A 13,085-nucleotide genomic window follows, 5' to 3' on the forward strand; every position below is an offset into this window, starting at 1 on the left:
TTGAACAGTGACTGAGATGAGTGTCTTGAGGCATCATGCTACATCATTTGTGTGCAGCAAGGAGCAGATGTGGTGTCACTGGCATTTTGAACTCTAGAGAATAGGATTGGGGTAGCTTATCTATCTCCATATCACTTCTACAATGAGATGCATTCAGTACCTCAGCAGAGCTAAATGGGAAGTAAAGCCTTAGTGTGTGCCTTTTGTTTAATTGCATGATTGTTAGCAAGTTATTGTCCAATTCTCCGTTAACTACAGATTAAATTTACTGGCAGGAAGACTTGTTTTCTCAATGGGACAAAAATGGTCTCTTACTTTGTTTATCAAATCCAAATAGGCAATGTGCAACTACTTGTGGGCACATAGGAGAGGTTGTACCTGCCATTAATCATTGTGGTACACTGGACTGTTGCTCTTCAGAGCCTTTTAGAGGCTTAGGTTTTTTTGTGGTTGTTTTTTGGGGGGTTATTTTATTTATTTTCAGATTGAGCCCAGCACTTCAGAATGTTTTTGTTCAGTTCTTTTGGCAGGATGAGCTCTCCTGTGACTTGCTGACTGCACAATTCCTTGGTAGGAGGTTTTGCCATTTAAAAAAAATAAACTGTTTCCATTTAGTTTAGCTACACAAAAGATGAATTGTTTCAATTGATAATGGGTATGCACTAGAGCAAAAATGTATTTTTTTTCTTTTTAGGGTAAAGAATTCAAAGCTTCTTAAAAAGGAAGAAGTCCTCAAATTAGAATCTGGAGCCTCTACATATATTTCATTTTCTCCTGTTTTTGTTGTTGTTGTTTGGTTTGGTTTTTTTTTTGGTCATTGTTGTTTGCGTGTTAGTTTTTAGAATAGAGTCACTAATGGGTTAAAGCCATTAATACTACATCGTGACTACTGGCAATTTAGAAATTCTAATTTTCAGCTGTATTTCTCTATAATATTGTTAAGAGAAAATGGTAGGTAGAGGATGAATAAACTTCAGTATTTTAATGGAACTATTCAATATGGTTGATATCAAGTCCTGTTCTTGGTGTCTCCGCAGGTAATACAGGCATCAGTGGAAGAAGATTTTTTTCTGAGGCATTATAATGAAATATTAATGGTATTCTCTTTTAGGTTATCAAAGAGTAGCTAAATTAATGTATCTTACAATGTATAGAGAGATTCAGGGGAGCTTATCCCCGGAAGATGACATTGTAATGCAGAAAACACATCAGGATGGTGAAGTGGATGGTTTGTGTTTTCTCCCTATTATCTACCAAAGAGGCTGTGACCAAATATGGTCAAGACTACTGTGTTGTTGTGGAGGGAAATAGCAGGAAGACAGGCAGACAGTGAAAGGACCATCGCCAAAAGCTACCTCAGTCATCTGTAAAAACACTGTGAATATGTCACAGGAAACTGTGCTACTTCATCCAAAGATGTTTCTTCATCACTTTGAAAGAACTCTGAGTGGGAGCAACAAAAAGTAAGCAGCTATGCCACAGCCCCCCTACCGCAAGGTTCATTATGCATCAGTTATCCTTTACGCAAATACTTTATAGAAGAGGGTATGTCATAATGCTTTAGTATGCCAATTATGTACTTCAGTAGCTACTTTTCTACTTGACATGGCTTGAAACAACTCTAATAAGTTGCACTTATTGTGTGTAATCTGCTTTGTAACTATGATTGCTTTTCAAATCATGCTGTCCCAAGCCTCTTAATTTATTTAATACATATGAATGTTTTTATATTGTGTATAAAGTTTTTTATAGTTTTTAATCTTCATCATTGTTTTTATGGTAACGTAATTCTGGTTAAGTCACATTGGGAAAAAATATTTATTGAATTACATTTTTAGAGATTACAGTTTTCATTTTATTAACGTATCTTTAAAAGAGTTTTTCAAAATATGGATTGTAGATTCTAGTTTGAATGATGCCGTGCAAGGTAAATATGTAGTGTTTTCTTTTTTATGAAGTTGACTGTAAATACCTAATAGTAAACTAGTTAAACACATTTTTAGGTTCTCTATTGAAGTAGAAATACTAGCTTAATTCACAAATGGAGTTACATCTCCCTCTTTTGGAAAATCTGTGCATGGCTTAACTTTGGAGTTAGGCTTTTCCTTCTTTCATATCTTGATTTTATTTATTTAATTTTTTCACAGTGAAAGGAATGAAGGGGAAAATTCTGAGTATGCCTGCTAAGTTAAGAATCTGGTGTGATTGATATATTTTCAGACAAATAATCTGCATAGGAAATTCCCCCCACAATGACTTCTGAACCACAGATACTTCTTCACAAAACTATTGTTAAACATAAATCCAACTGTGAAGGATTCAAGTGTATCCAATAACTAAGCAGCATTTTTTCAATGTCTGAAATAAAGGCTTGACTGCTTAGCACATTCCTATTTATTTTTCTAAAGCAGGAAGCTTTGTTTTTACTAATTTTGATTTGGCAGTAAGTTGAAAAGGGGAGACCTGGAATATTGTACCTAGAGTGTTCCTTTACTTTTCCTTTCCATTTTAGTTGACTTGCAATTCATGAAGAACAACCTGACAGACGGAAAATACTTTTATGTGTTTTCTGAAACTTAAGAGTTTAAGGAGAGCAGTGCCTTAGCAGCCTCTGTAGTAGATGACAAGCAACATCTGCTTGTTCATTCATTTTCTTCACTACTGCTGTACTGTTTCTGCACTGCTCTTTTTTTTGTTTTGTATTGTTTTTTTCCCAGGCATTTGAATTTTCTCTGTTTTCTCTGTGGAAGACAAGAAACCTCACATTCTGGTTCTGTATTGCTCAGCATTTTGCGTTGCCTTACCAAAAGCATTCCTCACTCCGGAATAGGGAGAAAAGCCAACATTGGAATAGTTTGAGCCCATGAACATGAAACTGTTGGGTGTGCAACAACTGCCAGTTGTAAAGCTGCCTCAGTTTGCTTTGAGAGGCTGAACTGGAAGCAGCAGACTGGGTTTGGGGGATTTTTTTATTTTTTATTTTTTTTTTAAACATGTTTTTTGGATATATGATACATTATTTCCTGAATAGGAAAATTACTTTTGGATCAGATGCAGGGTAGAAGTAGTTTGCTCACAAACTGGTATGACCTGTAGAAATAATGGTAATATTTGCCCTGTAGTTTCTGGTGTGTACATGCAGAATGCAGAGTTGGTGTTCATTTAGTCTTGTAAATATGCGCGGTTTGAATCAACCACAAGCAAAAGAAGATAATCTTAGCCATTTATTCTATTGAGTATTGAGGACCGGGTATTCTCTGTGGAGTAAAAGTCAAAGGTGTCCAGGGAAAAGCTATTTTCAACTAATTATAAAACTTCTCTGTATATGTGGCAACTTGAGGTAGCTGAGGAGAGAAGTATGATCAATTTAGGAAAAATGAAAAATGATCACATAGCAGGATTGCATCAATGATCGAATACAGGAATAGGCTTTGAAACCAAACTGCATTTATAAAATAAAATGTAAGACTGGGTTTTCTTACTGTAACAGTAAGTTTCAGCTACAAATTTTTAGAGAGATAAGCTTGAGTTGGTTCAGATTCTTTTCTATTCTTGTAAACCTGTGCTTTCTCTCTTTTCCCATATTTTTCTTGAAATAAAAATAAAAATCTTTCTTGCTATACAGTATATGTATTATTAGAAAAAGTTTTGTTGTATGAGGCTTTTTCTTTTTTCCAACCAAGGAAGGGAAATAAGTTCCAATCATAGAGTGGGAAGAAATTACTGTCATATTTCATCATCTAACTTAAACTTTCTGGGAAGTCTTTCAGTCCTAATTCTGATATAATTCTAACTTATTCCCTTCTTTTCAGTCCCGTCCCGTCGCCCCAGTCCCCCCCCCCCCCCCCCCCCCCCTTTTTTTTTCTTTTAATCACATGTATGTAACTGAGTTGAGATGGTGTTTGTACCTGTTTTTGTCTTTTTTTTTTTTTTTTTTAAATATTCACTTAATATTATCTTTCCTCAGAAATGAAAACAAACAAAGCTAATAAGAAGAATGTCATAATGTATGGAAGTAGCAGCCTATTGCCCTTGTAAATAACAAATCACTGACACTTTCATATTTGTATTTAAGGTAATCCGCACTCTCATTATGTGTTAGCTCTTATTAGTTTGATGCTGGTTTTAATTTCATCATTGTATTAAAAGCCACATATACCAACAATCTTTCCAAGGGCCTTCAAGCATTAAAGTAATTATATAATAACACAGTGTTTCATAGTAGTTCATTGGTTACATGTTATTTTCTTAATCTTCCCCTCTTTTCAGTTTGTCTCCTCATCGCTGGTATATATGCCAAGCCACAGTGTAACAAAGTGTAACAAATTTACTGATTTGCAAAATATCACACTCTATTCCTTAGGAACTAGTGGTCTGCTTTGGAGGAAAATAAATAAATAAATAAATAAAAATCTCAAGTTTTTAATTTGAAAAGTACAAATCATGATGTCTCAACAACAGTTCCTTGTTTTCAGTTCTCAGTGCTTGGCTCTGCATCACCATTAGTGAGAAAAGGAGGTAGATGACTTAAGGAGTCATGTTGTAACTGATGTTGATTTTGTCTGCTTTCAAGGCAGGAGTTGAAAGCTAAATGAGTGGGCATGGAGGCTACAAATGGGAAAGAAATTGTGTATGGTCTTGTATGTAACTGTCAGTCAAATGATTCTTTCATGCTGTTCTGAAGATCTGAGTTTGTGTGTATACAGGAAGGTGAGATAGCCCAGTAAATCCTACATGAAAATAAGGATAGAAAAGTAATAAAAAAGAAAGAAATGAAATTCATAAACATGCATGAATTTTAAACAGTGTTTTGATGCATAGTTCAATCTGTCATAAATAGCATGATCACATGAAGCTCTATTTTGCATGTAGCTTTATACTTTGTTTAAACAATTCTTAATTCTTATTTGTCACCGAGCATGTATTAGACTTGAAAACCTTTCAGACTGCTCATTGTAATAAATAATTTAAGAAAGAAATATATGATTTACAGGTCATAAAAAGCCTATTTTTTTTTTTTTTTCCCACTAACTCAGGCTAGATGGAAAGCTGACTGAATGTAAGAGCCTAGTTTTAATTCAAATACCAGAGACTTCTATGAGGAACTGGCAAATGTCTTGTAGGCCATATGGAAAGACACAAAGAATAGCGGGGTATTTGAGAGGTTCTAAAATGTTTAATGTATGTGTAAATTGAGGCCACTGAATCTCACTTGTCCTGCCTTGGAAGCACCATTAAATTAAATGGAACTATTTCAGCTTTTCAGTTACTCCAGTGTGTTATTGCCTTTTCTGTAAGGCTAGGCTGCCCTCAGAGTGTTTTTTTGCTAACTGTAATAGACTGCTTTTTGAGAATGTACTTAGTTTTATCCTACAGCTTACTCTCAATTTCATAAATCTCTACTCTAGTGGGACATACACCTTGTCATTTTGATACTAACGCTATTCTGAGATTTAGTTCCTGCTTTTTCTTGTGTTAGTCCAGCATTATTAAAACAGGAATAAATCTTTGCTCACCGATTTTAACATACCTTCAAGGTCAGCAATTTCTTTATGTACATTTGCTCTTATTACAGCTGTACATTCCAGTTATTATGGTGATTTTACTTAGATGTGGAATTTCTTACTTCAAAATTAATCGCTTCAGTAGCATTGATGCCTCAGGATGCCAGGGCATCTTGTTGCTACCTTGGGTGTACTCTCATGCAAATTCTACTTCTCTAATCACATGGTCTTGGATACTAAACTTCAGGTGTGCTGAAAGTTTCAATCATAAATGTTTAAATGTGTCTATAATGGAAAATGTAAATAAAGCGCACATTTTTAAACTTCAAATATGAGACGTGAGCAGCTTAGCAGTAGCACTTCACTTTTTATTTTACTACAGTTACGCATACGTGATTTATATATCTGTGCCCATACATTTGTTGAACAATGTAGCTTTTAAATGTCAGATTTTAAAGAATGCTTTCATTCTGCCTCTCTGACATTTGCATATTTGTCTGAGAGCATTTATTTAATGTGTACTTATGCTGATATTTCACTTTGAATGTTGTGTGCTTATGGCTTCTGCGGTTGCCAGAGTTCTTCTTGTGTGAATGTATTTACCACTGGAGCAAAAAAAAACACAACACCAGCAATGCATGAGGTAAATCTAATGTTAGTGTAGGCAAATTCTATGTGATTAATTTTGAATTTTCTGGAAGTTTGCACTGTAAATTACCATGGGGAAGTAGACAGAAGACTTTATTTTTGTATAACATTGTAAATATCAAACACATAGTAGATTACCTATTGTGAGATGCATCCTCCTTTCCACAGACGAAAAGTATCTGATTGCCTATGTATTATGCAGTTTGCTGGTAGTACATAGGTTGCTCTGAAAGTAATGCTTTGTAGTATCCATGGAAATAAATATATCTTATACAAAGAGCACAATAACACTTTCTGATGGACTGAATTTTGAGCCACAAAGCATTATTTTTCAACATAGTCACCAATGTTAGTTATGCATTTTTGCTAGTGATGAACAAGTGCTGGTAAAAATGTTTTTTTTTGTTTAAAAACAACAACAAAACACAACAAACAATCAATGAAAAAAATCCCATATCAAACAACCATGGCTGTCTGGAATGTGGCTTGCCTTTCACATCACTGTCACCACTGCTAAAATGCACCAGCCACAGCCTCACTGTGTTCACAGCCACTGTTTGGTTTCCATAAATGCACAAAAAATATCAACAAATATCAGTGTATGCAATTTCTTCCACATGGAGGAATTCAGTGATGCACCTTTGCTTTGTGTCAGATGCCGTTCTGTCAGACTGTCCATCTGTCACATGGCAACAAAATGTAATGGAATATTGATGGGAAAATTCAGTGCCTACTTCCATAGTACCAACATCTGCCTTTGATGTTGTGGGCCAATATAAGAAAATGACAGACGTTACTTTTGGAGTAGCTCTCATAAAAAAATACTTTATTGGTAACGGAGATAAGGAAGTTTTAATGTAGGTGGTGGCAAGTAGTTTACCTGCTTGTTTGCTTATTTGCTTACTCTGTTTTTCTGCCTAAGTATTGACAACATGTATGTAACTCTTCTGATGCAGATATTTCTTCTTTACCTAGATTCAGCCATTTCTTAAACATAAAATCTTAAAAACATCTTAAATATAAAATGGAGGCAGATGTATTGTTTTGCACGTAGAACTTGAGTTTCCTTATTCCCTCACACTTGACCTCTTGGAGGTTTTTCTGTAATGACCAACGATGAATCTCTTTTCTGACCATTTTGGCATAGTTGGTTTTTAGAAAGGAATTTAAATCCTAAATACCAAAGAAAGAGGTTCATAACTGCATTCTCATCTTGTCTGAACAATCCCAGCACCCTCATCCCCCATTCAGAGGAGAGGTGCTCCAGCCCTCTTATTGTTTTCTTGGCTCTCATCTGCACTTGCTCCAACAGGTCCATGTTCTTAAAAGCCAGCAAAACAATGCTGTATGATTTTGGAAGTCATCAGTATTTGAAGAAATGGTAATAAAATCAGAAATATATTGAATGTTTTTATCTACTTTTTTTTTTAAAAGCTGAGTAAGTGTGAAACAGGTTTGTTGTCATTAGTAGCTAATCTATTGCCAGTTTGCTTGGTCCATGTCACAAATGTGTATCATGTTACAGTATGCATTTTTGTGCTTTTATTAGTGGGATTACAGGGATTATACCAAATAGTATAATGTCTTCCAAATATACAATAAGCAAAGAATGGGAACGTACCTTTTAAAGATGAAGTAGGTAAATCCCAAGACCATTTTGAATCAGCCTGTTTAATGGCTGATTAAAAAAATCATCATTTTATACATTTTTCTGTAGAGAACATTGGTTAGGTAATTAGGAAATGTAAACTCAGCTATAAAGCGTTGATGGACTAAGCTATAACTAGCTTAGGCTATGCACAATAACTTTTAAATATTATTTTAAATGAGTAAAAAATGAAATTTAGAGGAGAAATGCAGTATCTGCTAATTAGACTCATAGGTGCATTGTGTAATGACTATGTTCAGTATTCTTCATGTTATAACCTGCTGCAGTATGTGCAGCCTGTATGTGGTGGCTACATCTTATCTATGAGCACTGCAAAGAATGAATCATAGGTAATCCTGCTTGCAAGCAGAGCATGGGTTATTTATGCATCTTTTAGTTTTACATGTATGTTTTATAAAATAAGTAATTAAAATAAAACTTTCGTTTTAATTTGTTGTTTCAAGAAATGCCTAGACAAGTATGGAAACAAGATACTGGACCATTTTCTTGAAGTGTTTTTATCAGTTGGGCTGAATTTTTATTTGTGTTGGGGCACCATTCAAGATTTTGCAGTGTTTTGTCATCGCTCAGCTAAACATAATGGTATAGGAGTTCTATATTCAGAATACACTATAAAATTTAGGTCTTTCTACTTGTAATTTATGAGTCTTTTTCTTTTTAGTACTATCATATAGAGGAATAATAAGATGAATTATAGAACCTAGTTACAGAAAAGTTTCATAAATGGCATTCATGTAAATTTAAGAACAGTGTTAAGCAAGCTTAGGAAACAATAATTGAAAATTCTAGGTTGATAACTTGAAATAGCTCTAAATAAACTATTTCTTTCCTCCCTTCCCCTACCCCTTCCCCTTCCCTCCCCTTCCTTCCCTCCCTTCCTTTCCTTGTAAAAAGTGAGTTTGACCTTACTAATGTTAGAAGTGTAATGATTTATTTCCTGAGTTAACTGCACTCATGACGTTAAAACACAGCAGCAACACATGGGAGGTGCTGAGGTTTTTCTACCAGTGGTAATCATGGTGAGGTATGAGGTTCAACCAGATTCAGCCATGGCTGTATCTGAAAATGCTCCTTGGTTTAAGAAGACTTAGGCTGTGAAGAAAGCAACAGAAGTATTTTCTAACTACTTGTCTAATTGAGGTGCTTATTCCTAATCTTCAGAGGTTTTCTGATATTTGCATAGTTAAAATGTACTGCTTCTGTTGTTGAAAAAAGTTATCTTCTGTAGATTATTTGAGTGTTATTATATTTGCATAGTCCAGCTGTAACCTGAGTTGTTCTAAATTTAAAATGAAGACAAAATTTAGATATTGGAAGAGCAAAGAAAAGTCACTTCTTTAATAAATTTAAGTGTGTAAACCCAACATTTGCAGAAGATGGTATATTAGCACAACTTGGTTATGACTGTTTACTATTCATATTACAGCATAGAGATATTAATCTGCCTCTTCTCAGTAGTTTCACTTATTGCAGTTTGACTTCTGACTATTAAAACTCATAGGGACTTCATTGTTCTACAAACGTCTGTAAGTTCATTAAAAGTCTAACAAACTTGATCAGATAGATGCTTACAGTACTTATCAGTTCTTCAAAACTAATTTTGTATAAATTCAGAGGTGAGGAAAAAGTATAGTCTGTTTGAGATGCATGACAGTGGAAGAAAGAAAATTCTGTAATTTGGGATATACAGAATAGAGAGCAATTAAATTATCATATGTGCAGCATAATTGGGAAGTGTGACTTAAAAATAGGGAAATAGCTATGTGGTCATATTTAAATGTTTCTAACCTGTTGTTTTCATGAGTTTTTGTTGCTTAATGAATTAAAGAGTATGTATGATTGTTTTCGATGTTTCATAATAGATAAACTTTTTTCTCTCCCCATTCACCTTCCCAGGATCATTTTTAGATTAAGCTTGGCCTACATCGAATCAACTGATGTTCTGTGTTTAGTTGAATTACCTCATAAAAATGTGTCCACATCTCATAATCCTATAAATTCCACTAGTTCATTAGAGAGAAAAAAAGGAATGTGAAGATGCTTAGCTATAGTTATTATTTGCAGTAATTACATTATTTCTAATAAATTGGAACAAACTTAATAAAACAAGCAATAACACCCTCATAAGTGTGCAATCAGAAAGAAAAGGTAGTTTTTAGTAGTAATGTGCAAATTGCATCAATGCTTCTGGACAAAAGGATCTTTATTGTTGATACAGTTTGCAAAAAAAACCTTTATAGTCCACATTCTAGCACAGTGCTTTGGCAGAAGGAATTTTTCATGCAGCTACGCAGAGTTATGCAATAAATTATTCTCATCAAAGCCTGTTTTCAATTGTCAGCGAACCTAAGGTGCGGTAGTCTTTGGTATTATATACTGAAAGATATTTCCTTCCTTTATTCAACCAACTGCCATTAACCTGCCTCATATACTTATTTTCATCTTTTTTTCTCATGTGATTGGATTGAGGATACAGATAATCTATCAAAACAATTTAAAAAAACTTGCCATAGGCTGATAATTGTCTTCAACCAGACTTTTTGTTAGGAAATTTAAAGATGAGAAAGCTCAACTTTTACCCTTCATTACTGAGTTTACATCTCTCTTTTACAAAGCACCAAAACCAACACAAAAAATAAAAACACATCCAGTTTCCTAACAAATGCAGAATAAAGTTTAGGTGAAAGGCTTCAGTGACTTGTGTGTTTCTGGGGTCTAAATCCGCAATTCTTATGTGTCGCTGCTCGAATGGCAACCAAAACAACAAACAAAACTAAAGTGACACTTGTTCTACAGAGGAAATGAGTGAGAGGGATGAAGCAGACATTTTCAGGATCTTAGTAAGAAAACCCTAACAACAACTGACTTCTTGTTAACTGCTTTAATAAGAAAGAATAAGAAGGAAAATACAGATAGTGAACAAGTTTTTTGCATCCCTTCTGACGCTGAGCACCTGTGCTTGTGTAGCACCAGATAGAGCCCCTGATGCTGTCCATCATTTCAAATTTGCTTTTGTTGTGTAAAATGGTAATAAGCAAAACAGATTTCTTTTGTTTGATCACATATTCTGACAAAGTGAAGTTTTGTGAGATTTTTTGAGTAATTAAAAAGACATTTTTTCAGCTCTGTGTAAATAGGTGGCAGCAAATAATAAAGGAAAATTAAATTATGTTCTTGCCCTTATTAAAGCATTAGATTGGTGAAAACAACTGAAGGAACTCAAGACAACAAAGGAAATCCAGCAATCTTAATTTTCTTCTTTACCATGCCTTTTTTTTTTTCCCGTGCCTTTTGTGTAAATCCATGTTTCTAATCTATACAGACATTTTCTATGAATCCATGATTCATGAAGCATAGAAAAGAAATCAAGATATTAAAATTGGCATAGTAAACAAATCATGGTTGTCATCTTGGTGGCATTATACTACGTGCCTATTTAAATTATTAGAATGTAGTGGTGAAACAGTGATGATGGGAAGTAAGGGAACCTAGCAGTAATATGTTTGGAAAGGCTTATTTTCCCATCACTTAATGAAGTTTACATGTTTGTGAAAATCGTTTGTGTGTTTGACATGTCTGGTTCGCTATCACTTTACAAACAGGGTTATTCTTTCTTAACTAGCGTTGTGTATTTGTTTATTCTTTAAATTGAATTTCTGTGTACCATACTGTTTCATTCTGTGCTATGGCTTACACAGTGAATGTTTCATGAATTTTATGTGACTGCATTGGTATGTGATGATTGCTTTATAGGTGGTGATTCGTGCTCAAAATGGCGAACTCCTCTATCGTATTTCACCGTGGGCAAGATACGTAGTCCGTTATGAAGACAAAGTAAATTACGACTGGGTACACTGGAATCCACCACAGACATATATAGTAAGGCTTAAATATTATTTTTGAGAGGTGTATAAAAACATGTATCACATCATATTTGTAGCCCTATTTTGGAAATTTAGAGTTGTTACTTGAAAATAGAGTAACATACTAGCTGGGATAGTCACCTGAGGAATGATACGACAGAAACAACTGACTTTAATGATGGATGTTTCTGGACTACTTTCACTGTCTCCCATTGAGTATAAACAGTGGTTATTTCTTAAGATGATATATTTGTCTTTCCACATTATGGGTAAGTTTAGTAATTCTTCCAGGGTTAGGTGGTTATGGTCTTACTCTGCTCTTGAGGATGGAATTATGTTTAGAATTAGCTATAAGTATGAAGTTCAGTGCCGGTAGTAAGTTAACATTGTATGAAGCCAGGAAAAAAGTCCTCAAAAATAAGGTGCTTGTGCTCCAATATTATTCCATTTTTGGGGGGTGGAAAATCTGTTTACATATTTTATAGCCTTTTACTTTTCATGCAGAGCTGTAACTTGCAGGGTTGACAGCTTCTGATATATAAGTACCCTAGGAAAGTGCTTAGAACTTCTGACTAGCATATTCTTACACTTTGGTATTGTTTTCTGTGGGGTTGCTTTGTCTTTTAGTTTGATTTAAAATAATACGAAGCTTTTTGTATGAGAGATATTGCGGGTTCTGTTTTGAGTTAAATTTTAGCACCCATGTCAACTTATGAAACGTGCTTGACAGAGAAAGAGTAATTTTCATGTAGAATCTCTTTAAACATTACATAAGCTACAGTAACTTTCAAATTTATTGTACAGTCCCTGTGAATTGATTGGTATACTGTATTTTTTCATGTCTGCATCTCCTAAGTTTTGTACAAGAAGAAAAAATTGAGTGACAAAATCTTACAGAATCACTGAGTAAGCAGAGCAGGACAGCCCCTTCTCTCACCCAGCTGGTGGTGCTGGGTACAATTTGCCCTTTGGGCTACCAAAGCATACTGCTGACTCAGATACAACTAACTGCCATAGTATGCAGATCTCTCCTGGCAGGAATCCTCTCCAGCCTCTGTTCCCCAGTCTGTACTCAGATCCAGGGTCTCCCTGTCTCAAGTGATTAATCCAGTGCTTGCTCTCATAGAATTGCATGCAGCTGGTGATTGCCCAACCCTCTGATCTGTTACTATCTTTCTGAAAGGTGTTCTTGCCATTGAAGGAGTCAACAGCTTCTCCAAGTCCAATGTCATCCTAAAACTCAGTTAGGATACCATTGAGTCTTGCATTAAAGTCACCTATGAAACCATTGAAGAACACTGGCTGAAACAAAGAGCTCTTTGGAACCCCACCAGTGACTGGCTGCCAACCTGATGTAACCCCATTTACTATAACCCCTTGAGTTCAACCCATGATCTGGTT

General features: G+C 34.9%; 1 protein-coding gene across 4 annotated transcripts in view; it reads left to right on the forward strand.

Annotated features, from left to right (window-relative positions):
• GBE1 (1,4-alpha-glucan branching enzyme 1) overlaps positions 1–13,085 on the forward strand; it is a 140,222-nt gene that overhangs the window by 40,932 nt on the left and 86,205 nt on the right. For all 4 annotated transcript variants that reach the window (XM_015880095.2, XM_015880105.2, XM_015880114.2 and 1 more), the window contains exon 4: positions 11,575–11,700. In XM_015880095.2, the coding sequence (XP_015735581.1) occupies positions 11,575–11,700 (126 nt within the window). The remainder of the gene's footprint in view (positions 1–11,574; positions 11,701–13,085) is intronic.

This window comes from Coturnix japonica, chromosome 1 (genome assembly GCF_001577835.2).
Source record: "Coturnix japonica isolate 7356 chromosome 1, Coturnix japonica 2.1, whole genome shotgun sequence".
Taxonomy (NCBI): domain Eukaryota; kingdom Metazoa; phylum Chordata; class Aves; order Galliformes; family Phasianidae; genus Coturnix; species Coturnix japonica.